Here is a 24972-nt window from a genome sequence, read left to right on the forward strand (position 1 = left end):
TAGAAAAAAACATTGTATGTTCACAAGTATGTTGCAAGATGGCCTCAGAGGTTCCTCCCAAATCTATCACAGTACTCTATCCTGTATTGAAAACACCAGGCTGAAGGCTCATTCACAAAACTTGTTCTAGGTAAACAAACAAACACTAAGTGTTCAGAGAAATAACACATGTGAAGTGATTTGAACCATATTATAGATGGGGGGGGGGGTTAAGGGGGAAATATGATACAATTTCTACTATTTTACATCAAGGATCCAGCTAAGCTAGCATTCTGAGTCAAACCATGGCCAGCCCAGATGCCTCCAGGAAGCCAGAGATAGTTGAGATGCTGTCAACATCCTTAAAGGTTTCATCTACATACTTCTCTTATTTTCTCAGCTTTGCCATCTTAGCCTCAAAGGAACAAACAAATATTCCCCAAGAGCTAACAGCTCAGTGCACCAAGCACACACCCATGACTTCTGCCCTGGAGACAGTCAGTCATAATATGTGACATATTATGGAAAACACCAATTATTCCTCCACACCCTTGCTGATCTTCTAGCTTCTAGACTCGTGTCTTCAATATGTCCTGTGTATGTTTTTATAAAGCTGAACACTGTGTTGAGGAGTTGGTTTTCAAGCTTACTGGGGTGACTTGCCTAAAGCCAAACTAGTGAGTTAATGAGATTTAACTTCCTAATTCACAATGCATTTCATGTACAGTATTTAATTTGTTTTTATTATTATTTTTAAACCCAACTTTCAATGTACATTGCCTTCACAAGGTAGTGTACAGAAATGATAGCTAATCAAAGTGTAGCAATGAATCAAAACCAGTTTTATAAAATTTAGTCTTGGGTGCTGTAATACACTGGCTCTAAAATGCCTTCCAGTGAAGTTGTGGTGATTCACCTAGTCAAATTAGAATGCCCCATAACATGTATATGAGATTCAGCCATTAAAATAACAACAACAATTTTTTTCTTATTATTTTTGCCTACCTTTTGCTAGCTAGTCATTTTTTTCAAGACCATATTCCACAGTTTCAAAGACTATTTCAACTACTTCAACTTACCTATGAAGTATCTTGAACAACACACATTCTCTCAGGCCAAGGCCATCCGGAATGTCTCATTCTGAACTCAAGTTGGTGCCTGAAACTGTTAACTCCTTAGCACCAGCTCAGACCTCCACAATCTCATGCCCTCCAGATGTTTTGTAGTACAGTTCCATCAGCTCCATTCAAGACAGGTTGGGAAAGGCTGCCCTGCTTACTTTGAGGCTGAGGGATCCAAAACTGTGGTGGTGTGACCCTGTGGACATTTCCAGCACCTAACATTAACATGGTTGATACCGGTATCATGAACATGAGCAGCTGGTGACTGCATAACCGAATGGGCATGGTATCAAAGCAAGCTTATCCCTTATGGAGTTGTACCTTTCTGATAACTACCAGAGTAGGGCAAGGGAGGGAAAGAATTGGGTAATCAGAGCTGCAAATACCACACAACCTTTTCAGCAAGAAAATAAAGATGTGCTGAGTTTGTCTAGTCAGTATTCTATAAATGTCCCAGGACAAAGTTTATGATAGAACAATTAAGACAGTTGAAAGCATCCTGGTGGCATTCTAAAGATAAATTGTAAGAAAAAACCCTAATTAAAAAGAAGTCTTCCCAGGGCTAGTTTGACCAGTGTTGTTTTCATTTTTAAAATGCCACAACCAGAGAATTATTTGCCTGAGCTACCAATTTGAATGTGGCCAAGCTGTGCTGTAAAATCCAGGTTCACAGGTAGGACTGCATTGTTTCAATCCTTTTCTGCAAAGGAGCTAATGCACAGTATCGGAACAGCTCTGGTCAGTGTAGCCATCTTATCAGCTGCATGACTGACATTCATGACTGATGTTCAAATAATTCCAACAGCTGCAACCGAACAAGTTCTGTATACCTTTTGGGGGACAAAGTTCACTAAGAAAATCTACAGCCACAAGTCAACCATTATGTAGCTTTCATAAGAGGGATGGGATCACAATCAAGACAGTACAGCTTACTGTATTAAAGGCTGAAACAGACTTTTCCTCATACTTTTTTACTTCAGTACTGACTAGCTTTTGTCAAGCTTAGTTATAAAAACTAAAAGAATGACACATATGGAGATAGAAGAGGTTCAACATATCTAGACACAGCTCTAGAACACATTCAAAACTTGTTTCTTCCGTAAAATCTTCAGAACCTCTCTGTAAACATTAAGAGACTGAAAGCCATCTCAGGAGCGTATGGCGGTGGGACACCACTTGAAACTGCCTTTCTATGGTAGCAGCTCATTGCTCCATGGGGCAGGCTATTCATGTGTACCATGTAAACAACACCATTTTCTACACACCCTTTATAGGACATATTCATATATACAGAATAATTAAAATGGGAGATGCTTAAATGGGTGGGGGATGGGTTGCTGGGTGAGAGGAGTCAGAACTCAAGATGGTTGAAAAGCCAACTTCCCCACCTCACAGATGCCTGGAGCAACATAAACATTTTAAAAATAAATTCCTTGCCTTGGCAAATAGCATCCAGTTAGCTTCTACGAAATACGCCTCACTTTTCAACCCCAACAGGACTCCTTTCCATATATTGCCACTCCAAATTCCTTTAGCACCACGGCTACTGCGCCCCAAAGGATCCTTCCTTCCCACGGATGACAATTCTCCACCATATAAACCCTACTTTAACATAACCCTTAAAAATATGCCAAAACAGCTGTCTCATCCATCCTGGTACCCTAAACAGGTGTTGTCATTCAAGTACCCATCCATCGCACACCACCAACCACCAACTTTTTGGGTGTAAAAAGCAAGTGATACACAAGGCTCATGTTCAAATCCCTACGCTACCCTATGCATTGCATACTCCTTGACCCATGAGCTGCTAATTTATAGGGAACAATGGGAGATACTGGTGCTGAACAACCCTGTGCTATCCATTGCTGAGCCATATTTTCTTCTAGGTATATTAGCTCTAGCTCCAAGTAAAACAGAGTGAATCAAAAGGTCCTTTTTTTTTTGGACAGTCCTGGTACAAGAAAACTTCTAAGGCTGTGTTTACACAGTCATCACTGTGAACTTATTTCTTTGTTATGTTGCTTATTGATAAGACATTCCTAAGGTGAAGACGCAGATTTAGGCTAAACCCCTGTGTTTTCTCAGCCTCGCGTGTGTGATGTTGTGGACCCTGGTATCCCTGAAAATAGTTCAACGAGTCCAGCAGTCTAACATTTAGCTACTGAACACTCTGTTTCTTTACTCAGGCATTTTAACAGATTTCACCGATTTAATTCTGCAACTTTTCATCTGCTTTAAAGTTTCATTTGCTGTCTTGATTGAGGAGGGTTTTTTTGTGTGTGTATTTGTTCCATGCTATACCATGCCTAAAATCTGGTATAAAGGTAAAGGTAAAGGGACCCCTGACCATTGGGTCCAGTCGTGACCGACTCTGGGGTTGCGCGCTCATCTCGCATTATTGGCAGAGGGAGCCGACGTACAGCTTCCAGGTCATGTGGCCAGCATGACAAAGCCGCTTCTGGCAAACCAGAGCAGCACATGGAAACGCCATTTACCTTCCTGCTGTAGCGGTTCCTATGTATCTACTTGCATTTTGATGTGCTTTCGAACTGCTAGGTTGGCAGGAGCTGGGACGAAGCAACGGGAGCTCACCCCGTCACAGGGATTCGAACCGCCGACCTTCTGATCAGCAAGCCCTAGGCTCAGTGGTTTAACCACAGCGCCACCTGGGTCCCTAAAATCTGGTATACAAATAAAATAAATAAAACCTTCTATCCTTCCTGTGTTATTTATGTGGCTAACTGCCACTGTTAGGTTTTTTTTTTTACACTATAGTTGCTCAAAAACGTATCATAGGATGCCTATAAAACCATATGAAGTCGCAATCATCTGCAACCTTTGGAACATGGTTGGGTCAAGCATTGTTCTCCACCCTTTGTTTTGTCCTGTTCCATATCTGCTTGGACCTCAAGCAATTGAACGTATTATATTCTCTCCCAGTATTAGCTGGGCCTATTATGATCATCCTTCCAAAAAGTATGTGTAACGTTCCTTACTAGCTGTTTTCAGTCAGTCTTTCACTGCATTGCCTAAAGTAGTCCAAGGTGAAATGTGTCCTTTATTGCTGTAACTCTACTCGCAGGTGACTGCATGTAAGAAAGTCCAGTACATCACCACAGACAGAAGAATATCAGTAAGCCTGTACGCTGTACAGGAAGCTAACTCACCATGAACTTGATTGATCTCTGAATTCTGAGAAAGGATTTCATCTGCTAATTTCTGAGCAGTTGGCAAAACTTCTGTATGGTGCACTGTGATCAAATACTGTACAAACTTTTGTAGTTGGTCTCTGTTCATTTGAAAGAGAGTCTCTGAAATGGGAAGATGCAGTTTGACCTGATCTGGCTTGCGAATCCGGTACAAAGAAAGTGCCACGACGTGGGCACAGTAAAATATGTCTTTGTTTCCACAGCTACAGGTCACTGAGGTAATCTTGCAACGATCAAAGCTGATAGCTACATTGCAAACAGTTTCTGGCTCCGATTGCATTGCAGGCTCCGTCACTGTGCCACTCAGGTGGAAACCTGTTCATTGAAGAAGAAAAGAATAAAAAAGGACAATTCAGTCAAGTGTCTATGATTGCCATTTTAAGTGAGAAAAGTAACTGTAGTTCACCAACAAGTAGAATGAAGTTTTAAATAGAGACAGTCTTAGACAGCAACTGTGGTCGTCGGCAGCAGCCACTAAAAGTCACCCAAAGGAACAGTGTGCATATAAATAGCTTTGCACACACAAAGTGGTCATTGTGGTAGAAAATGACTACAGAAAAAAACAGGAAACAGACTGAACAGGCCAGTGCGCTAAGCCTCCATTACTTTAGAACTCTCATGGCAGTACATTTTCCAGCTCCACAGACAGCAAACACTAGTTAGAACCTTCCATCAGTGGAATCTGGCAGAACTCAACCGGTTTAAGAAGAAAGAGTTCACATGAATGTCAAAACAATATTCAGTGGTTCTGTAGGGGTTACTCAGTAGAGTTAATTCTATACTGTTCATCTGTATTTGTTTCACAGCCTGATATTGAGAATACACCTTCACAAGAAGAAACAACCATTTCTAGATCACTGGTGAGTTTACCCATGTGTTCAGACCTAGAAATACCACAAACACTTAATCTTAGTTATGCAGTGCTCTTAAGAATGCATATTATGCATATACATATTTTCCCTCGTGTAAATGTGTATGCAGCCAAAATAGGAGGGTGCAGCTAGCAGAACATCCTTTTGCTATAACATTTACTCCTAATAGGCCTACACGAACTTTAACATAGGCCTTCAAGTACCACATATGCCTACTTCAACTTCAGCACAGACTTTGGAGAAGAGGAGGAGGAGGAGGAGGAGGAGGAGGAAGAAGAAGAAGAAGAAGAAGAAGAAGAAGAAGAAGAAGAAGAAGAAGAAGAAGAAGAAGAAGAAGAAGAAGAAGAAGAAGCAGCCAAGGTATACCATCATAACCATGGCAAAGCACTTTTGTGAGCGTGTACAGTATATGTCACTGAGGAAAGCTGCATCCCCCATGCAGAAGAGGATCCCTTGCACTCAGAAAACTTGCATGCGAGGTAGGAAAGGGTATCCTACCCTTCTGTGCTGTGCTAAATTTATCATATAGACTTAGTTGTGGGGAAAGCATTTAAATATGTGATACCTTGCCTGCAATGCAAAGTAATACAACCCAGGAAACGATCTACAGTGCACTTTTACTGCACATTTAATCCACTTTAGAAATGTCCTCTGTACACAAAGGTCGACTGTAGATTTGTCCTGGCCTGTAGTTATGTATTAAAAGCTATTTCAAATAAAACCAGTCATAGTACCAACACGACTCTTGTACCAATGATTAGATAAGTGGTATCAAAGATTAAATAAAGGGTATCAATTTTGCATGTCCAAAGCACTGTGAAACTAAAGATTGATGTGAGTAACTCCGGGTGTGTCTTGTTAAGCAAATGAATGTTAATGAAGTGAAAGGCAAGACCAAAATGGAAAGGGAAGAGAAATAAAGCACTGAGCTATGATTCATGAATTCCTTTTGGTGTGACACTGGTTCTTCTACCTGCCCATAGGAATCCAATCCATTTCCCACATAATTTTCAACTAGTAATCTCTTCCTGACCATAAAAGACATTCAGTTAATTTTATTTATTCATAAAATGTATATACTGCTTGAAAGTATATAAAAAACCCTCCAATTGATTTACAAATAAGAGAAAACAGTATCACTAAAAAGATGTTATGGAAAAAGTAAAACTGAGTGTCATCAGCATACTGATGGCACATTGCCCCAAAACACCCAGTGGCTTCATAGAGATATTAAATATAGCGCCCCATAATGTAGCCACCAGGGGAGCAAAAACACCCTCCAATGCTACTGGCCTCTGGACTCGGCCCTGAAGGGAGGATCAGAACCACTGTAAGACAGTGCCCCCAATTCTTACTCCTCAGAGTTGGTCCAGGAGGATACCATGGTCAATGGTATGAAAAGTCAGTGAGAGGCTGTCTTCACAGGGGGGGAAACAGAAGCCTTACCCAGCAATGATGTTTAGGGAATCAGGTCCCCCACCCCACCCCATTGGAATGTACTCACTATTTTTTTAAAAAAAGCATATACAGTACAGTAATGCAAAGTTTTGATATCAACTCAGTGGCTTGGTAGAACATGAGACTCTTAATCTCAGGGTTGTGGATTCAAGCCCCAAGTTGGGCAAAAGATTCCTGCATTGCAGGCATTTGGACTAGATGACCCCCGTGGTCCCTTCCAACTCTACAATTCTATGATTCTATGATGCTGAGTTTCCCTCCACAAAAGGAGGGGCTCCTTCTGTTCACAGAAGGGTCTTTGATCCAGCAGAGACTCTTTCAGGTGGAGGTGATTTGTGCAGATTAACCCTTTCCCCTGAAGCATGCACAGCCCTCCCGTCCGGAGATTTTCAGGGAGGGAAGAGGATGGGCAAGGAGAAATCAGTGGTGATAGTGTTTCTTTTCTACCAGTGGAAGCATCCCACAGCTCCTCCTCTCTAACTGTGAGGATATTGCATTGCTCTATACAGTACTGAAACACAGGTACGGTACAGGGTTCATACAAACCCAAAGAACACCTGTGGCCTCTCTTGATTCGAGTATGGCTTGTAGCAACTACGAAGCAGCTCTAGTACTGAAATGATTACGCAAGAGAAAAAGGAACACAAACACATTTAGCCAACTTGAGACTTGCTATACATGCTGTTGGCAATTTTCATATGGTGGTTTTTCTCTCTTCTGGATGTTATCCTTCTTTCTTCGGTATAATTTTACTTTTTACTGTAACTTCGTATAGTTTCCAGTCAAGACAGCAATAAAAGGCCACAGAAAACCGCAGCAGCAAACACTTCGGAGATGAGGTCCTGGGACAGTCACACAACACCAACCTCAAAATTCCAGCTGCCTGGAAATACCAAGGCACCCAGTCAAGTGCCTAACATTGTGGTCAGGCAACCCTAAACTAGGCTCTCTCTGAAGGGGCACAAGGGCCGACAAACTAGGACCAAGCATGGTAACGGCTAGACATCAGTCACAGAGGAAACAAGTGATAAAGTCCGAGGTTAAAGTAAGATTTGTTTGAGACAGAACTTTCTGTTCTCGTTATCACCAGTTGCATCTTTAACCAAGTTCAGGATACAAAACCAAGTGATAATGTTTTTGACAGAACTCCATAACGTTTTGCTAGTACCCTGCACTCATCTGTTATTCTCAACTTCCACCTGATCAATTTTCATGTCAAGTAGCTGCTATATCCCACAAGCTTAGCCATCAGCTAAAAAGCCAGTAGTGGTACCTCTGGTTACAAACTTAATTCGTTCCAGAGGTCCATTCTTAACCTGAAACCATTCTTAACCTGAGGTACCACTTTAGCTAATGGGGCCTCACGCTGCCACTGCGCTGCCAGCACGCGATTTCTGTTCTCATCCTGAGGTAAAGTTCTTAACCCGAGGTACTACTTCCAGGTTAATGGAGTCTGTAACCTGAAGTGTTTGTAACCCGAGGTACCACTGTAGTATGCACAGCAAGAATCTGGCTCATCTCCCTTCAACATTAAACCTGTACTGGATGACTAAACGTTGGTCAGAACATTGGTTGTTCCAGCTCAGTATTGTCTACACTGCCTGATGGGGAAAATACTCAGTCCCACCAGGAGATGCAGAGGATTCAACAAGGGACCTTCTGCATGCAAAGCAGATGCTCTACCACTGAGCTACAGCCCTTCCCCATAAGGATCTGTAGATCTCAAGACACAAATATACACAGCTCAGTGCAATTCCATGATGCTTTAACTGAGATTCCTGCGTTGCAGGGTGTTGGACTAGATGATCCTCAGGGTCCCTTCCACCTCTACAATTCTATGATTCTATAAATGAGGACATCACACTAATTCAAATGTTCTCTGTCTTGCCACAGCACTACACCCACTGAGCTCCTCAGAGGGGTGTGTTGTTTCCAATAGGTAAAACTAAAAACTTTACTGGCAGGAACTTGCCAAACCAAGTCACAGAGTTCTCAGCTCCACACATAAACCACCCATAGTATCAGTTTAGAGGCAAAAAGACAGACAGAGTATGATGTAGAGAGAAATGTTCAGCCACCTCACTACGTCAATCACATGTTAAAACAAACCTAAAATAACCCATTCTTTTAACCCTTCATTTCACTTTTAAAACTTACACCTTTTGTTTCTATTCTCCCAAGAAGAGCCAAATATTACTTCCTGTTCAATACTTTTCAGCTACGGTAAAGCAATTCTAAAGATTTGTCTCCATGCAGAGGAATTAATGTTTGTTCCAAAATAATATCACTCTCCCTACAGCACCTTGAGCTTTACTTTACTCCAATCAAAGCCTACAGACACAAAGTGAAGGCAACACTTGTGACTTCTGAAGAACTATATTCATGTAACGAATTTCATAAGGAGCATTTTGTCATGTGAGCTCCTACCTGCAGCCTTGCATCATATAGCCCAGACATAGGTTTGCCACCTCAGTGAGAATGAGGCCACAGTCCAACAAAGATTTGTAGGTTTAGGTTATTACAATACTTTATCTTGTCTTTCCTGTTTATGTAGTAGAAAGCTGTCTTTTCTGATAAGAAACAAGAGCCTCAAAACACTTCCTCTGTTTTCTTCTTCCAAAATCACCATTTGGTTGCAAAATCACAACAGATGCTGTAAAAACTACTTTACCCTCTAAGAAGGGGAGTGTGTTGAAATGCTTATATTTGAGTCTACAAATTTCATGCTATTATTACATAATTTAGGTTTTAACCATGGTTAGCGGATCAGGTATCTAGTTATTCACAAACTATTTTCACAGAAAGAGGGGAGAGGTTTAATGTATCTCTGCTCATATACTTCTTGGAAATTTGAGGTCTCCTCAACAGATGGGCATTTATGTGATAGTGATTGGACAGCAGCCTGCAGTTGTCACTATATGAGGAGAGAGAAAACTGGTCTATTCTCCAGTGCAAATTCCTCAGCAGATCTCCTCAGCCCCCCTTCCCAATTATTCAGAAACCAATGCCTGCTAGTTCCTCCTATTGCAACATGAACAAATGTCTGCCTGTCCATTTGTAGCAATAAATGGAATTTAACACAAAGTAACAGATGAGCAACCCTCTTTATAAATTAACTCTCCCTTACACACCCACCCAAAAGTATCATTGGATTTGCTTCCATTAAAGCACATCCCAGCACATCCTGCTGACTTTTGTTGCCAGAACACTCACCCAACGGCCTCATCTCCCTCCAGTCTCTTGTGGACTATACAGCATAAATTAGCTATTCATTACATGTGAAGGAGTCACAGATAGAGCTGCACCCTGCTGAGGAAGACTGCTATTTTACATGTCAATTTCACAACGAAAGCATCTGCTTCTTTCCTAATATGTATATTTAAAGCTGCCGCACAACGTGTAGATTATATGCTGTTCATTGCCTGCTTGTTCGGATATCATGAACTCCTAAGTAACATTGCTCAAAATTATTCCCTTTGAGGCCTCCATTTCATAGCATTGTTTGTAACATACCTGTTATGTCCCCAAAGTGAATAACTAGTGTCCTTTAAAGGTTTGGCTCACAATTGCTTATACACTAATACAGTGGTACCTTGGTTTGAGACCATAATTTGTTCCGGAGGTCCGTTCGTAAACCAAAGCAGGTCGTAACCCAAGGCGTGCTTCCGCCAATGGGGCCACAAAAAAAGGGTTGTAATCCAAAAAAAAATTGTTCGTAAACCAAAAAAATTGTTCGTAATAAAAAATAAAAAAACACGGGTCATAATCCAAAAAAAGTTCGCAAACCAGGACACGCACTTCCGGGTTTGAATTGGTCGGAATCCAAAATGGTCGTAAACTAGGCTGTTCGCAAACCAAGGTACCACTGTATTACCCGTAGTATCTTTTGCATTTTTTTTTTTAAAAGCACCTTATAGAGCCAGCCATTGCTCATTTCAAATGCACGACAAACACAGAACTGTTACACAAGGACCATATGAAAAACCCAGTACAAAAGCTTAAGGCGATGTAACAAACCAATTGCCCAACTGCAAGGCAAAAGAACTCTGTAACCACCAAGTGAATGAAAGCACCAATGCTTTTACTGATATATAGAGAGAAAGAGAGAGAGAGAGAGAGAGTCTAAAACCTAGAGAACACATTTTTGTATTATTGGTTTCTTTCCTGCCTGCATCATGTTGGTAGGAAACTGAAGCAGGATTAAACCCCAGAAATGATTGGTAAATCACCCCATGCAAAGCAGCTGATGGAGTGGGGAAAGAGTGATGTGTAGAACTGGCAGGGGAAAATGTGCTCAGTCTATTACAAACACATCTTTACAGCTCGGAAAGCCTGAAGCACAGATACCCGCCCAGTTCTCTACTTCATCAACCTCTCCCAATGCCCCTTTTTCTGGAGATGGGGAGGGCATGTGATGACCAATTCAGCCCTCAGCTATATACCACAACTGTTTTGAGTAGGCAAAGAGCTGGCAAGGAATTTCCAGATAAGGCATGTTCAGGTGTTATTAAACGATAGCTACAATTCCCAGACCACAAACTGGAATAACTAGTTCACCAGTTGTACCAGTGCTTTATGCTGGTGAAACTAGTAAGGCTGCCTGCCTCCTTCAAAAGAGCAACATGCAAGTCTGTTAATTAAGCCAGAATGATTAAAAATACAGCCCTAACAGTTGCTTACTCTATACATGTGCACGCACACACACACACACACACACACACACACAACTACGCCTGGAGTAATTATCTTGATTTTGAACAAAATCACATCTGTTTGTGTGCAAGTAAATACAGCCCGACAGCAATTTGGTTCATCTATCAGAAAGAATCAACTGCAAGCTTAATAAGCATTATTTGCATTCTGTACAATGGTGTATTTGTTCTTTCAAGCTATTACAGTGATAATTTGAACGCATGTACTGTGTACTAAATTTAAGGTGCTCAAAGCCATAAAGCACAATGTATTCCAATTGGATAATTCTAAGCCCAGATCATTTAATGTCAAACATTACTGCATCTAGTTACAGAGCTGTTTACCAAAGCAGCAGCTACACTGACTTTTCTGCAGCAGCTATACCCAACATTTTAAATGGCTAACACTCCTAGTCTGAAGAGTTTTCAGTTTATACTGAATTGGGAGGGGGACCATAAAATGTTACACTTGTGCTCAGCAGAATTACACTTACCGTACATGAGAAAAGGGAAGGCGATTTTCACTGATTTTGCCAGGGGCCCCACACCCCTCAAAAAGTTGCTGCAGAGGACTACAGGGGGTGATGGGGGAGGGAATCGCTAAAAATAAGTCTCTCCTATTCCTCCAACAGAAGCTTCTGGTGGATTACTGTTGTCCGTATACGGAATCCCAACTCCAGATCCAACAAAATACGTTGCAGTTCCTGCACTGCAGGAAGTTAGAGTAGATGACCCTATGAGTCCCTCCCTCCTAGCTCTAAAATTCCATGTTTGTGATTTTGCAAATACTATTGGAGTCTTTGACTATTGTTGTATCAAGGCATACAACATCTACACAGTTTTAATGAAAACTAATTATCAAGGGATAGGTCAAACATAATGTTTAGTGCAAGAAGTAGGAGAGCTGGCGTGCTTGCACAGGTGATTTTCATTGTGCAAGTGAAAGTGCAAGCAGAAGTATACAACAGGTTAACACTGCACACACTTCCACTGGCCCAGTCCATCCACTGGATTTGGGACTCCTGCAAGCAGATTGGCTGTTGTGTCAGTGGGCTGCCACAATTGGACCTCGCTCCTAAATTCTTTTTATTCCCAAGCTTCCTAACATGTTTACCTGGTACTGGATCAAAATAAGATAAAAGGGAATCTATTACCATTCGTAGTGAACCATGTGCCTTAAGAGTAAGCAAAATAAGTATTAAAAATAGCATTGCTAAAGAGCTTTTTCAATTTTGACTGCAATCATAGTCAATCCCCTGTGATATCTTTGACAATTTTAATAAGGTTCAATTTAGTCAACTTGAATATTGGGTTCTTAGAAACTATTAAAATAGTTTTACTCTTTTCCTCTAACTAATGTAGATGATTACTATTTATGCAGATATCTAAAACATATGCAATTGATAGAATTGCTTCAATTCTAGAAAGGTGCACTAGATGCAATAAATAAAATTGTGTGTGCTTGAATTTATAATTGTGGGTAATTGAGTCCTTACAGAAGCTTGTATTTGAACTCCCTGTCAAAGATAAAGCAACTATACCAGTTCTACATGAAATCAGAAAAACAGGTTTGGAGACATACAGCTTTGTCAGATACAGAAGCTGAAGCAATTTCATGGTGAATTCTAGAAAACTGTACATGAAAAAATTAGCTTCATCTTGTGTGATCCTTATTGTTCCTTCATTTTTTTATTTTTCAAAAAAACAACCTTGCAGTTAAAAGAAACCAAGAGGTCATACAGCAGCTGATCTATACATTCTTTGAAATGGCACACTGATCTCCATATGCTAGCTGGCATACAGAGGAAATTACACCAAAGAAATATGCTATTATTTTGAATAACACTTGCTTATATTATCTAAAGCCCATTCTATAGGGTCACATCCAACATCACTTTTTCATCCACACTGCCCGTAAGTGCAAGCCTTTAATGTGGAAGTGCCTTGACGCAAAATGATTCAAACAAGGCTAGAAAGTTGTGTTAAAAATAAAACGTCAGTTTTAAATGCATGGGCAACCAAGCATCCTGGCTTGTTCCAGCCCTCCTTCCAGGAACTAAGAGGCTGGCTACACAGACAGTATGTCAAATGGTAAAACTATTCCTGGACTGTATCAGCTCAGATTGTTGATAGTTATGTGACTGAATGCTCTCCTCCCTCCTCTCCAAACCCCCAAAGATTTATGAACACAGTACACTTGTATTAAGAAAAAGTGTTCTGTTCCAGCCTGCTCTTCAACATTTACCCTCCAAGGAACAGGATTTTATTTTATTTTTATTATTTCTGCGCATAGCATGGGATACCGCCACCATTATCTCCAGGTCAACTTAGTGAAAACATAAATAAATCCTAGCCAGTTTTAACCCTGCGTTCTCCTGTCTGACTGTGAAGCCAAGTGCACATTCTATTTGAGTAATCATTCCATATACAGTACTGAAAAAAGACTAAGCAATATTAGAGAAAGAAGCTACCTTATATCAAATCAGACCATCGGTCCACTTAGCTCAGGACTGTCTGCACTCACCGACAGCAGTTTCCCAGCATTTCAGAAGAAAGTCATTTGAAGCCTACCTGAAGATGCCTAAGATTGAGTCAAAGACCATCTTCAGGCAAAGTAATTGCTCTACTAGTTTGTATGGCCCTCCTACTATTGCGTTGGTATGGTCCTTCCAGCATAGCCCTTTAGGTTCTGTACAATACACCACCACCAGAAATAAAAGATTTTTAAAAAAAAACATTTCTCTTGAGGCACCTAAAATTCATAACTCTATTTTGATGCTTAGCATTAATCAGATGCTCGTGTTAACAAGAACAAACACATTTCCTACCCCATGCAATCCCTTCTTGCTTCCCTATCAATTCTTTGGTCACGTATAAGTATTTTGCTACTGGGCTTTGGTACTTGGCTGTGTTCTTGAAGATGTTGCTATCCTTTAAGTGTTTTACAGGGAAGGGGGGGGAATCAATATTGCCTTGAGGCATCACATCAACACATGCTTTTAAGAGATGCTTCTGCTATGATAAAAGAAAGGAAGTTGTTCAGGTTCTACGTAGACCTCAGACATATACGGTACCTTACTTTACCACCAACCTGGCAAAACGGATCCTGCAAATTCTTTTATCAGGAGAAACTCACTTATCACTTGCCCCTGTGTGTCAGTAACAGCACCCTGAGCGTTCTGTGGCAAAGCTTACTTCTTGGACACAATGGCCATAAACAAAGTGAGTTGTTGGTGTAACTCAAGTCCTGAAAATAAATCATTTTGCCCTGCCTTAAACACAGTTTTGAAAAGGCTTGTTTTGTTATCCATTTAAAAGATAGCTGCACATAAAAACGCCAGCTTGGGTGGACATGGATTGGTGCACTATTCAAGCCTTTAGTACTTCTAAAGTTGGACTCCATGGCTCAATTTGTTCAGTTTGTCCAGATTTCATCACCATCCAACCAATGATGCATATACAGTCAACATTTCTTTTCCCAAACTCCAAGCACTGCACCAGCCAAAGTTTCATTTAATGTTGTTGAGAAGGGGGAGGCAACATTGCCTTGAAATTCTCTCAGAGAAGCAGGCTGTTGTATTAGAACAAACAGCAGCTTGTTTCTATCGCTGCTTTGTTTGACAAGTTTGAGCTGGCTAGAAAGGTCATTTATGCCTCAAAGCATCAAATTAACATTTGGAGGACATGAATTTTAAAAATGGCTATTTGGTTCTGCTTTCTGAATTCCTAATCTTTTTTTTTTTAATCTGACGTAGCCAAGAACCAAAAGGAAAATAGTCTTTCCTCAAGCAAACTAAGCATTGATTTTATGTCCATGTCAGCAGAAGCCAACTATATCTTAATTAAACCTCATTTTTAAACAGGTTTTAAGCCAGTTGGCTGAAGTGATGTCAACATCATGGAACAGTGTAGAAGGAAAATCACTGTTTCATCACCACTGGAGAACTCTTCAATAGTTCATACACAACATTAATAAAGTTTCCTGACCCTTTAAAGTTAGTACCACACCAGATTCTGTGTGGAATCCCTACAAACCCTAAACTTTTAAGCAATTTAGTTGAAGAGCTACTCGATACTGCCCCTACCAACCTTCAGAATTTCTGCAAGTCTTCTAAAGCCAACTATCACAGACTCGGGCTCCACCCAACCCACAACAGAACCCACTCAATTTACACAGCAGATTTCCATTCTCCTATGTCTGCTCTGACTCCCGATCTTTTCTTAAAAACATAAACAAGGATGGCAACCACTGACACAACCAATTTTAGATCAGGATGTGACTTGATTCAGGGTCAAAACTTGCCAGCTGAAGACTAGGGGTTTTAGGTAAAGGGATTCTAATTATACTACCGGTAGTAAAAGGTAAAGGTAAAGGGACCCCTGACTATTAGGTCCAGTCGTGACTGACTCTGGGGGTTGCGGCGCTCATCTCACTTTATTGGCTGAGGGAGCTTCTGGGTCATGTGGCCAGCATGACTAAGATGCTTCTGGCGAACCAGAGCAGCGCACGGAAATGCCGTTTACCTTCCCGCCAAAGCGGTACCTATGTATCTACTTGCACTTTTGGTGTGCTTTCGAACTGCTAGGTGGGCAGGAGCAGGGACCGAGCAATGGGAGCTCACCCCGTCACGGGGATTCGAACTGCTGACCTTCCAATCGGCAAGCCCTAGGCTCTGTGGTCTAACCCACAGCGCCACCTGCGTCCCGGACACTAGTAAGGTAAGGTATCTCAAATTCAGAGCTGGCAAACTTAACATTACCTTTAAAATACCAACTTTTTCTACTACAGGATTTTCCCCATAATCACTTATTTAAACTTTCCATCCAAGTTAAATGTCCCCTCCCCAATTCAAGTACCGTACTTGACACCAAACATACAGCAATCAGCTCCCTAGTGGGATGGGTAATGAACAAAGCTATCTGCTTGATACCTGCCGGACACACATAGCGCCTTTTGCAACAAACTAGTGTGGCAACACCCAAGTTTACAATTCCTCTTAAAAAAAAAAAAAGCTCGAGGATGAGCATTCCACAGCGATATAGACAATGAACATGGACCAATTCTCATTTGCGAAGCTTCTGGCTTAATTCGTAATGTGTACAGAACTCTCTGTGCAGGCAAAGAACACCCTGCACAGGCATTTGCAATTCAGTACATTTCTTTCGATTTCCAAAACCAACAAGTATTTGCATTTGTTAGGAAAGAAAATGGTGCCTTCAGTATACCCATCTCCACTTGCTACCGGGAAAGACACAGCATAAATTAATCTGGTGCATAAATTAATCCAAACGGAACCTGTTACCAAGATTTGTTCTTCTGTGTACTCATCAGAAATAGCTACGTCTCGCTTGCAAAACCACTGGGAAGAAAACGTGGGAGACAGGGTTGTTTTATAGCAAAGGTTGCTCAAATGGGGATCAGGTAACAACTGCAAGCTCCTCCATAAGTCACCTCTAATTTATTGGTGTGGCTCTTTTACATCAAAGGTGCAGTCTATTTCCTGCTGAGATGTATTGTCAGTCAAGGATGTGATATTGTTACCATATTTCCCAGTAACACTAAGGATCATCAATATGGTATTGCCCTATCTGCATGGATTTCCATTTACCCTCAGAGGTATTTCAAAGCAGATTGCTCTTTCACTTCCTGCCACAATACAAGGAGATGAAAGCTGACAAATTCTCCTTGTGGAAAATTTGCTTTTCAACACCATCTACTCAGCTAAGACCCTTGGACAGAAAGCACCATGTGGGTTTCAATGTTTTAAGAATAAAGGTGCTTTAAGGGTCCACCATGGCAATCTGCCAATGTGAAACCACTGGCCTGGCAAGGTGCCGGCTTGTCATTATGCAGAAGCTTGTCTGGCAACATGACTAAGCCAGAGACTAACAGGCAGGGGTGCCAGGCTTTATTTCACCCGGGTCAAAGACCCCGTTTGGCACACCCACCCATGCACATTTGCATACACACAAGCTGGGAGCCTCAATGGTGCCCCTCTGGAGGCTTCATCCAGGAAAAAAATCCTGGCTACCACCACCACCACCGTAGCTATGGCTCTGCTAACAGATTATAAGGTTTCAAACAAAATGAAGATATTATAACCAAACAGTGCTTGGCAGAACACCGATGATCAAGACAGCTCTACCCAAATTGATGTTTTTCTTCCAGATCCTATTACGTTACTCCATATTTCAATAAAGGACATACACTTTATGAAGTTTACTAGGAAGGGCAAATTACAGAAACATAGCAAAACTGTCCTGCATAAACCAGCCAGAGAATGGGAAGGTGGAATTATATTAGGACACCTTTTAGTTTAAACCATTCTTGTCACTTTTTCGAAGCCTGAATGTCCCTGCTCAGAGTCTTCAAGTTATGTGCCCTTTGTGAAAAAGATGCTCAGATGCTCGGATTTCCATCTGCACTCTCTCTTGAAATTTCTTGCTTGTTCAAACCTCACCACAAGCAAGAGAGAACTCCCTCTCCCAAGAGTCCTCTATACTTGCCAAAGGGGGTTCAACTACAATATTTAGCATGAGATTTAGCATGAAAACTGCTACTCTCTTTTCTTAGCCACTTCTTCCCCCACCCACAAGTCCTCTGGCAAGCACAGACTGAGGTTTGGGGAAGGCAAAAATAGCAGGAGCATATTCTAGTGTTCATTGAACCCCTTCATGATCCATTGAACCCCTTCATGGATCAATGCCTTGTCGTGGCGAAGGGGCTTGAATAACTCGGAGAAGCTATGAGCTATGCCATGCAGGGCCACCCAAGTTGGACAGGTCATAGTGGAGAGTTTTGACTAAACGTGATCCACCTGGAGAAGGAACTGGCAAGCCACTCCAGTATCCCTGCCAAGAAAACTCCATGGACAAAGACAACAGGCATATAAAAGTTATGACGCTGGAAGATGAGCCCCTCAGGTCGGAAGGCGTCCAACATGCTACTGAGGAAGAGCGGAGGACAAGTACAAGTAGATTCAGAGCTGATGAAGCGGCTGGGCCAAAGCCGAAAGGATGCTCAGTTGCGGATATGCCTGGAAGCGAAAGGAAAGTCCGATGCTGTAAAGAAAAATATTGCATAGGAACCTGGAATGTAAGAACCATGAGTGGAGGTAAGCTGGATGTGGTCAAAAATGAGATGACAAGAATAAATATCGACATCCTGGGCATCAGTGAACTAAAATGGAAGGGAATGGGCGAATTCAGTTCGGGTGACTATCATATCTACTACTGTGGGCAAGAATCCTGTAGCAGAAATGGAGTGGCCCTCATAGTCAACAAAAGAGTGGCAAAAGCTGTAATGGGATGCAATCTCAAAAATGACAGAATGATCTCGATACGAATCCAAGGCAGACCTTTTAACATCACAGTAATCCAAGTTTATGCACCAACTACCGGTGCTGAAGAAAGTGAAATTGACCAATTCTATGAAGACCTACAACAACTTCTAGAAATGACACCAAAGAAGGATGTTCTTCTCATTACAGGGGATTGGAATGCTAAAGTAGGGAATCAAGAGATAAAAGGAACAACTGGCAAGTTTGGCCTTGGAGTTCAAAATGAAGCAGGGCAAAGGCTAATAGAGTTCTGTCAAGAGAACAAGCTGGTCATCACAAACACTCTCTTCCAACAACACAAGAGACGACTCTACACATGGATATCACCAAATGGGCAGCATCGAAATCAGATTGATTATATTCTCTGCAGCCAAAGATGGAGAAGCTCTATACAGTCAGCAAAAACAAGACCTGGAGCTGACTGTAACTCAGATCATCAGCTTCTTATAGCAAAATTCCAGCTTAAAGTGAAGAAAGTAGGAAAAAGCACTGGGCCAGTAAGATACAATCTGAATCAAATCCCTTATGAATACACAGTGGAAGTGAGGAACAGGTTTAAGGATTTAGATTTGGTGGACAGAGTGCCTGAAGAACTATGGATGGAGGCTCGTAACATTATACAGGAGGCAGCAACGAAAACCATCCCAAGGAAAAGGAAATGCAAGAAAGCAAAATGGCTATCCAACGAGGCCTTACAAATAGCGGAGGAGAGGAGGCAAGCAAAATGCAAGGGAGATAGGGAAAGATACAGGAAACTGAATGCAGATTTCCAAAAAACAGCAAGGAGAGACAAGAGGGTCTTCTTAAATGAGCAATGCAAAGAAATAGAGGAAAACAATAGAATGGGGAAAACCAGAGATCTGTTCAAGAAAATTGGAGATATGAAAGGAACATTTCGTACAAAGATTACCATAATCAAGGACAAAAGTGGTAAGGACCTAACAGAAGCAGAAGACATCAAGAAGAGGTGGCAGGAATACACAGAGGAATTATACCAGAAAGATATGGAGGTCTCGTACACCCCAGGTAGTGTGGTTGCTGACCTTGAGCCAGACATCTTGGAGAGTGAAGTCAAATGGGCCTTAGAAAGCACTGCTAATAACAAGGCCAGTGGAAGTGATGATATTCCAGCTGAACTATTTAAAATTTTAAAAGATGATGCTGTTAAGGTGCTACACCCAATATGCCAGCAAGTTTGGAAAACTCAGCAATGGCCAGAGGATTGGAGAAGATCAGTCTACATCCCAATTCCAAAGAAGGGCAGTGCCAAAGAATGCTCCAACTACCGCACAATTGCGCTCATTTCACACGCTAGCAAGGTTATGCTTAAAATTCTACAAGGCAGGCTTAGGCAGTATGTGGACCGAGAACTCCCAGAAGTGCAAGCTGGATTTCGAAAGGGCAGAGGAACCAGAGACCAAATAGCAAACATGCGCTGGATTATGGAGAAAGCTAGAGAGTTCCAGAAAAACGTCTACTTCTGCTTCATTGACTATGCAAAAGCCTTCGACTGTGTCGACCACAGCAAACTATGGCAAGTTCTTAAAGAAATGGGAGTGCCTGATCACCTCATCTGTCTCCTGAGAAATCTCTATGTGGGACAAGAAGCTACAGTTAGAACTGGATATGGAACAACTGATTGGTTCAAAATTGGGAAAGGAGTACGACAAGGTTGTATATTGTCTCCCTGCTTATTTAACTTATATGCAGAATTCATCATGCGAAAGGCTGGACTAGATGAATCCCAAGCCGGAATTAAGATTGCCGGAAGAAATATCAACAACCTCAGATATGCAGATGACACAACCTTGATGGCAGAAAGCGAGGAGGAATTAAAGAACCTTTTAATGAGGGTGAAAGAGGAGAGCGCAAAATATGGTCTGAAGCTCAACATCAAAAAAACCAAGATCATGGCCACTGGTCCCATCACCTCCTGGCAAATAGAAGGGGAAGAAATGGAGGCAGTGAGAGATTTTACTTTCTTGGGCTCCTTGATCACTGCAGATGGTGACAGCAGTCACGAAATTAAAAGACGCCTGCTTCTTGGGAGAAAAGCAATGACAAACCTAGACAGCATCTTAAAAAGCAGAGACATCACTTTGCCGACAAAGGTCCGTATAGTTAAAGCTATGGTTTTCCCAGTAGTGATGTATGGAAGTGAGAGCTGGACCATAAAGAAGGCTGATCGTCGAAGAATTGATGCTTTTGAATTATGGTGCTGGAGGAGACTCTTGAGAGTCCCATGGACTGCTAGAAGATCAAACCTATCCATTCTTAAGGAAATCAGCCCTGAGTGCTCCCTGGAAGGACAGATCGTGAAGCTGAGGCTCCAATACTTTGGCCACCTCATGAGAAGAGAAGAATCCTTGGAAAAGACCCTGATGTTGGGAAAGATGGAGGGCACTAGGAGAAGGGGACGACAGAGGACGAGATGGTTGGACAGTGTTCTCGAAGCTACGAACATGAGTTTGACCAAACTGCGGGAGGCAGTGCAAGACAGGAGTGCCTGGCGTGCTATGGTCCATGGGGTCACGAAGAGTCGGACACGACTAAACGACTAAACAACAACAACAATTCTAGTGTTCTTTTTTTTTACTGTCCCTGTACCCTAGCACAAACGAGAGAAATATTAGGCGATAGTGTACACAAGTGGCACGAACCCTCACCCGCCCCCTTTGTGTGTGTGTGTGTGTGTGTGTGTGTGTGTGTGTGTGTGTTACATATGAACCCAGAAACTACGGTTTAGGCTTAGAAACCAGGGAAGCCTACAATCTGGAAAAAAGACTTCAAAATATTTGAATTATTAAATAAGAACAAGACAAGATACGAAGCCATGATTTACAGTGAGCTTAATAGCATGGCTTATCTTGAAACCATTAACCACATCTTCTCAGTTCCCATGTAGTGGGGGACTGTGGTGAAGTGCTAAATTCTGGCTTGATTTGCCGCTGCTGCGGCAAAGGGGAAAGTGAAGTGGAAGGAAAGGGGCTGCTCGTGGGGTCACACCGGTTGTGTATATCCCAGCTTAGGCCAGAATGTTTGGCTTCACATTGTGTTTGTGTATGCACAACAATTGTGGAAGGCTTTTGGAGGAAACTCCCACCATTTCCTCTTTTCTTAATCATCCCTTGTTCTGGATTATGAGTGGATTCCCCCCCCCAAAAAAAATAATCCTGAAATACACGGATGATTTAGAAAACACTATGTCAAAGGCCACCCCATCACTATTACTCCACTGTCAGAACAGCTTCAAAGGACTAGATCTTCCTGGCTTCAGTTACATCAAATTCACTACATTGCAACCAACCCTCATGTCACTCCGCGAGCCACACAAGCTTAGACTAATTTCAAGTGGCTATGTGTTAATGGACACCTGAAACCATAAGGCTAACTTCTTCTATTTATAACATGCTGGTATCTCTGATGACAGGGATGCTTTGCGGTTTGAAAACTTCTTCTGGGGGTCCAAATCTGCCCCTGTTTACCAAGGGTCACTAATTTGAAATAACACCTTCTTCTCAAATCTGTCCTGGCTGCAGTGTGGGGATCGTTCTTGAAATTGGTAAGACAAAAGGTACCTTAGCCACTCTGACTCTACTGCCACATCTGTGCTCTGGTCTCACTTACATGCTGGTGGGGATATAGGGGGGAAACTCTTAACCCTCGTGTGTGGTAGAGATGATGAGATGTGGCCGTCTTTCTCTAAGATGGCTCATTATTCCCCACAACAAGAGCTTAAGAGGATTCTCTAGTCTTAACTTTGTACTGGGAACAGCATGCAGTGGTTGCACAGGAAGATCTCATTACTTTATGAGCTACAGCATACACAGAAATCTAATACTGGGTATCTCTGGATCCTTAATGTCTACAAAACTGGTTCCACGAGGTTTGCCATCTGACCCTCTTAGAGAAATGAAAGCATTACATCAGGCTACCAAGGCGTGTGGTTATATCAAACATTTCAGCGTGTTTCCATCTATTTCCTGTGTTGGCAAGAACCCATCATTCCCATGCCTCTTGGCTCATTTATTGCTTTGGTAATATGGCCTTAAGGTTTAATTGTTTATTTCTGTGTATCGCCTTGACCTTCTCTTTCTTTCTCTCTCTTACAATTTCCACCCAGACACTTTCTCCAGCTCTAGCTCTAATATAGTGGTTCTCAAGGCAAGAGGTGGATCTCCTGAAAAATGCATGGTTTCTCCAGGGAGCAATGAGTGTTAAACTGCTTCTAATAAGCACCTTGATTGAGCCTGAAGGCAGGTTTCCAAGTATCAGCACAACATAGGAAACAGTGTTCCCTCCTCCTTGTACCTATCGTATGAGTTCTACACCTTCATTTCTTTTCCCCACAGGCTAAATAGTGCTGACAGTACAGGGCGAACAATATCATCTTGCCTTACTTTCAGAAGCTTGCCTTGGGCAAATTGACTATGCAAAAGGGTTCGTGCTCCCCTATATTAGCAGAAAGACCTCAATATTACCAAGTCTGGCACAAAATGTTCTGCTAGCTTGAGTTTCTGAAGACAGCTGTGCTCCTCTCCTTTACCAACACATGAACATTTGTTAAGATCAGTATTCTTTTCTTATCCGCACACTTTAATGGGCCTAACAGAGATGTTCTGTTCTTCAGGATTCCTGCACAAGGTTTTTTTTCCCCCTTGGGGCAATGTGTTTTCCCCTGCTTAAAGAAAAAAGAGGCACCTGTTTCCTCAACAGCCTGAAAGATCATTGAGCTTCACTTGCTATGACAAAGAAACTTTGTGTGGTAGGCAAGATACTTGATACCACACGAAGCAACTTCCCTAGACATACAAGGCCCTTTAAAAAACCAGGAAAAGAATTTGAAGTCTGTCATCTTGTTAGCAGCTGGAGCAATATGCATTCCAGAAAGACCCAATACTGCTAGAGAGACACAGGAAATGGGAGAGCAGTCAAGACCACTGCTATAGGCAAAATTAAAATTGTGTTTCATAAAACAAGTCCATTTAGTTAAAGGCCTTAGAAAAGGTGGTCCTATTTTTAAAGCTTTCCAGATTTGTGGACATTACTGTAAGTTGGCTCCTTATTTAATTGAGTAAAGTTATATTCTAAGCTTTAATTCTCGAAGAGGTTTTGGTTGTCCAACTTCTTTTTGTTCTGCTGAGCAGCTTATTGGAATGAACTTCACCAGAGTAGGATAGTTCCTCTTTTATGAAACGTCATTTTTGGAAGAACCACATAATAAAAAGGGAAGTGGATTCCTTGGGACAGTCTCTCTGATGAGGTATAAAGTTGAGAACCAAGTACCTTCAACTTCTTTCCCAACTGCTTTACACATTTATGTATTTAAACATTTACATGGATCAAAAAAAAAAGGACACTGCTTCTCATGAGCAGGAATTTTACTATTAATTAAATTTATATCCCCACTTCCTCCCAAAGAAGCCCAGGGCAGCAAACAAGTGACATATTAAAGACAACTAAAATGGCATCTGAAAAACATCTTGAAGGCAAGTCCAACACAGATGCAGACCGGGAAAGACTTTTAATTTCCAAAATGTACATCTAGAATTTTGACGGCCAGTTGGTATTCCCAGGACAATTTATACAAGAATTCAGGGACTGGAATCTTTCCTCCCTGACTTCCCCTCCTGCCTACAGAATAGATTTCTGTTTCCTGGCAATGTAGTTCCCAGGTACTTTCATATACAAAATATCTACCATATGGGTTTGCCTGCTTCACAGTCCTCACAACGATTTCCAGTTTGCCAACTTCCAGTCTGCTGGTTGCACGTAACTGGGAATACAAAACAACTGGTGGACAACATTTGGCTCGGCAGGTCATGAGTTGTGCTGGCCAGGCACAGGGCTTTTCATTCTAAATGCAGCTGATGTTCCCATTTTTTTAATGCTGCAGTGAAACACGCGGAGCAGCCGGGCTACCTTTTAGACTGCAGAAGCCACTGAAGTCTCACAAAATTCCTCTAAACCTATGAATGCGACTGCTGAATGATTAAACCATACCTTTTATAGCCAACCTCTGCAATTCATGTTACCACCGTATGGACATAGAGTGTACTTGCACATCCTTATTTTCCCATCAGCTGTCCTTTCCTTCTCAAAAGTTGTGCAATGGAGCATGCACACAAATCTGGGTCATGAAGATGAAAGGAGCTTGATTAACTATTCATGTTTGAAAATCGGCAAGCAAAGCAAACTTTGTTTCAGCAGTGAAACGGATTCCGATTTTGAAGTAGCTTCTATATAAACGTCTCATTTGTACCATAGATTTCAGCTACATAACATTCTACTAATCAAATTAG

At 41.7% G+C, this 24972-nt stretch overlaps 1 protein-coding gene across 1 annotated transcript in view; it reads right to left on the minus strand.

Moving 5' to 3' along the window:
• Window positions 1-24972, minus strand: part of ZSWIM6 (zinc finger SWIM-type containing 6) — a 96074-nt gene that overhangs the window by 46871 nt on the left and 24231 nt on the right. Inside the window, exon 2 of the mRNA XM_035100374.2 lies at window positions 4268-4624. Within this exon, the coding sequence (XP_034956265.2) occupies window positions 4268-4624 (357 nt within the window). The remainder of the gene's footprint in view (window positions 1-4267; window positions 4625-24972) is intronic.

The sequence above is a fragment of the Zootoca vivipara genome, chromosome 11 (genome assembly GCF_963506605.1).
Source record: "Zootoca vivipara chromosome 11, rZooViv1.1, whole genome shotgun sequence".
NCBI lineage: Eukaryota > Metazoa > Chordata > Lepidosauria > Squamata > Lacertidae > Zootoca > Zootoca vivipara.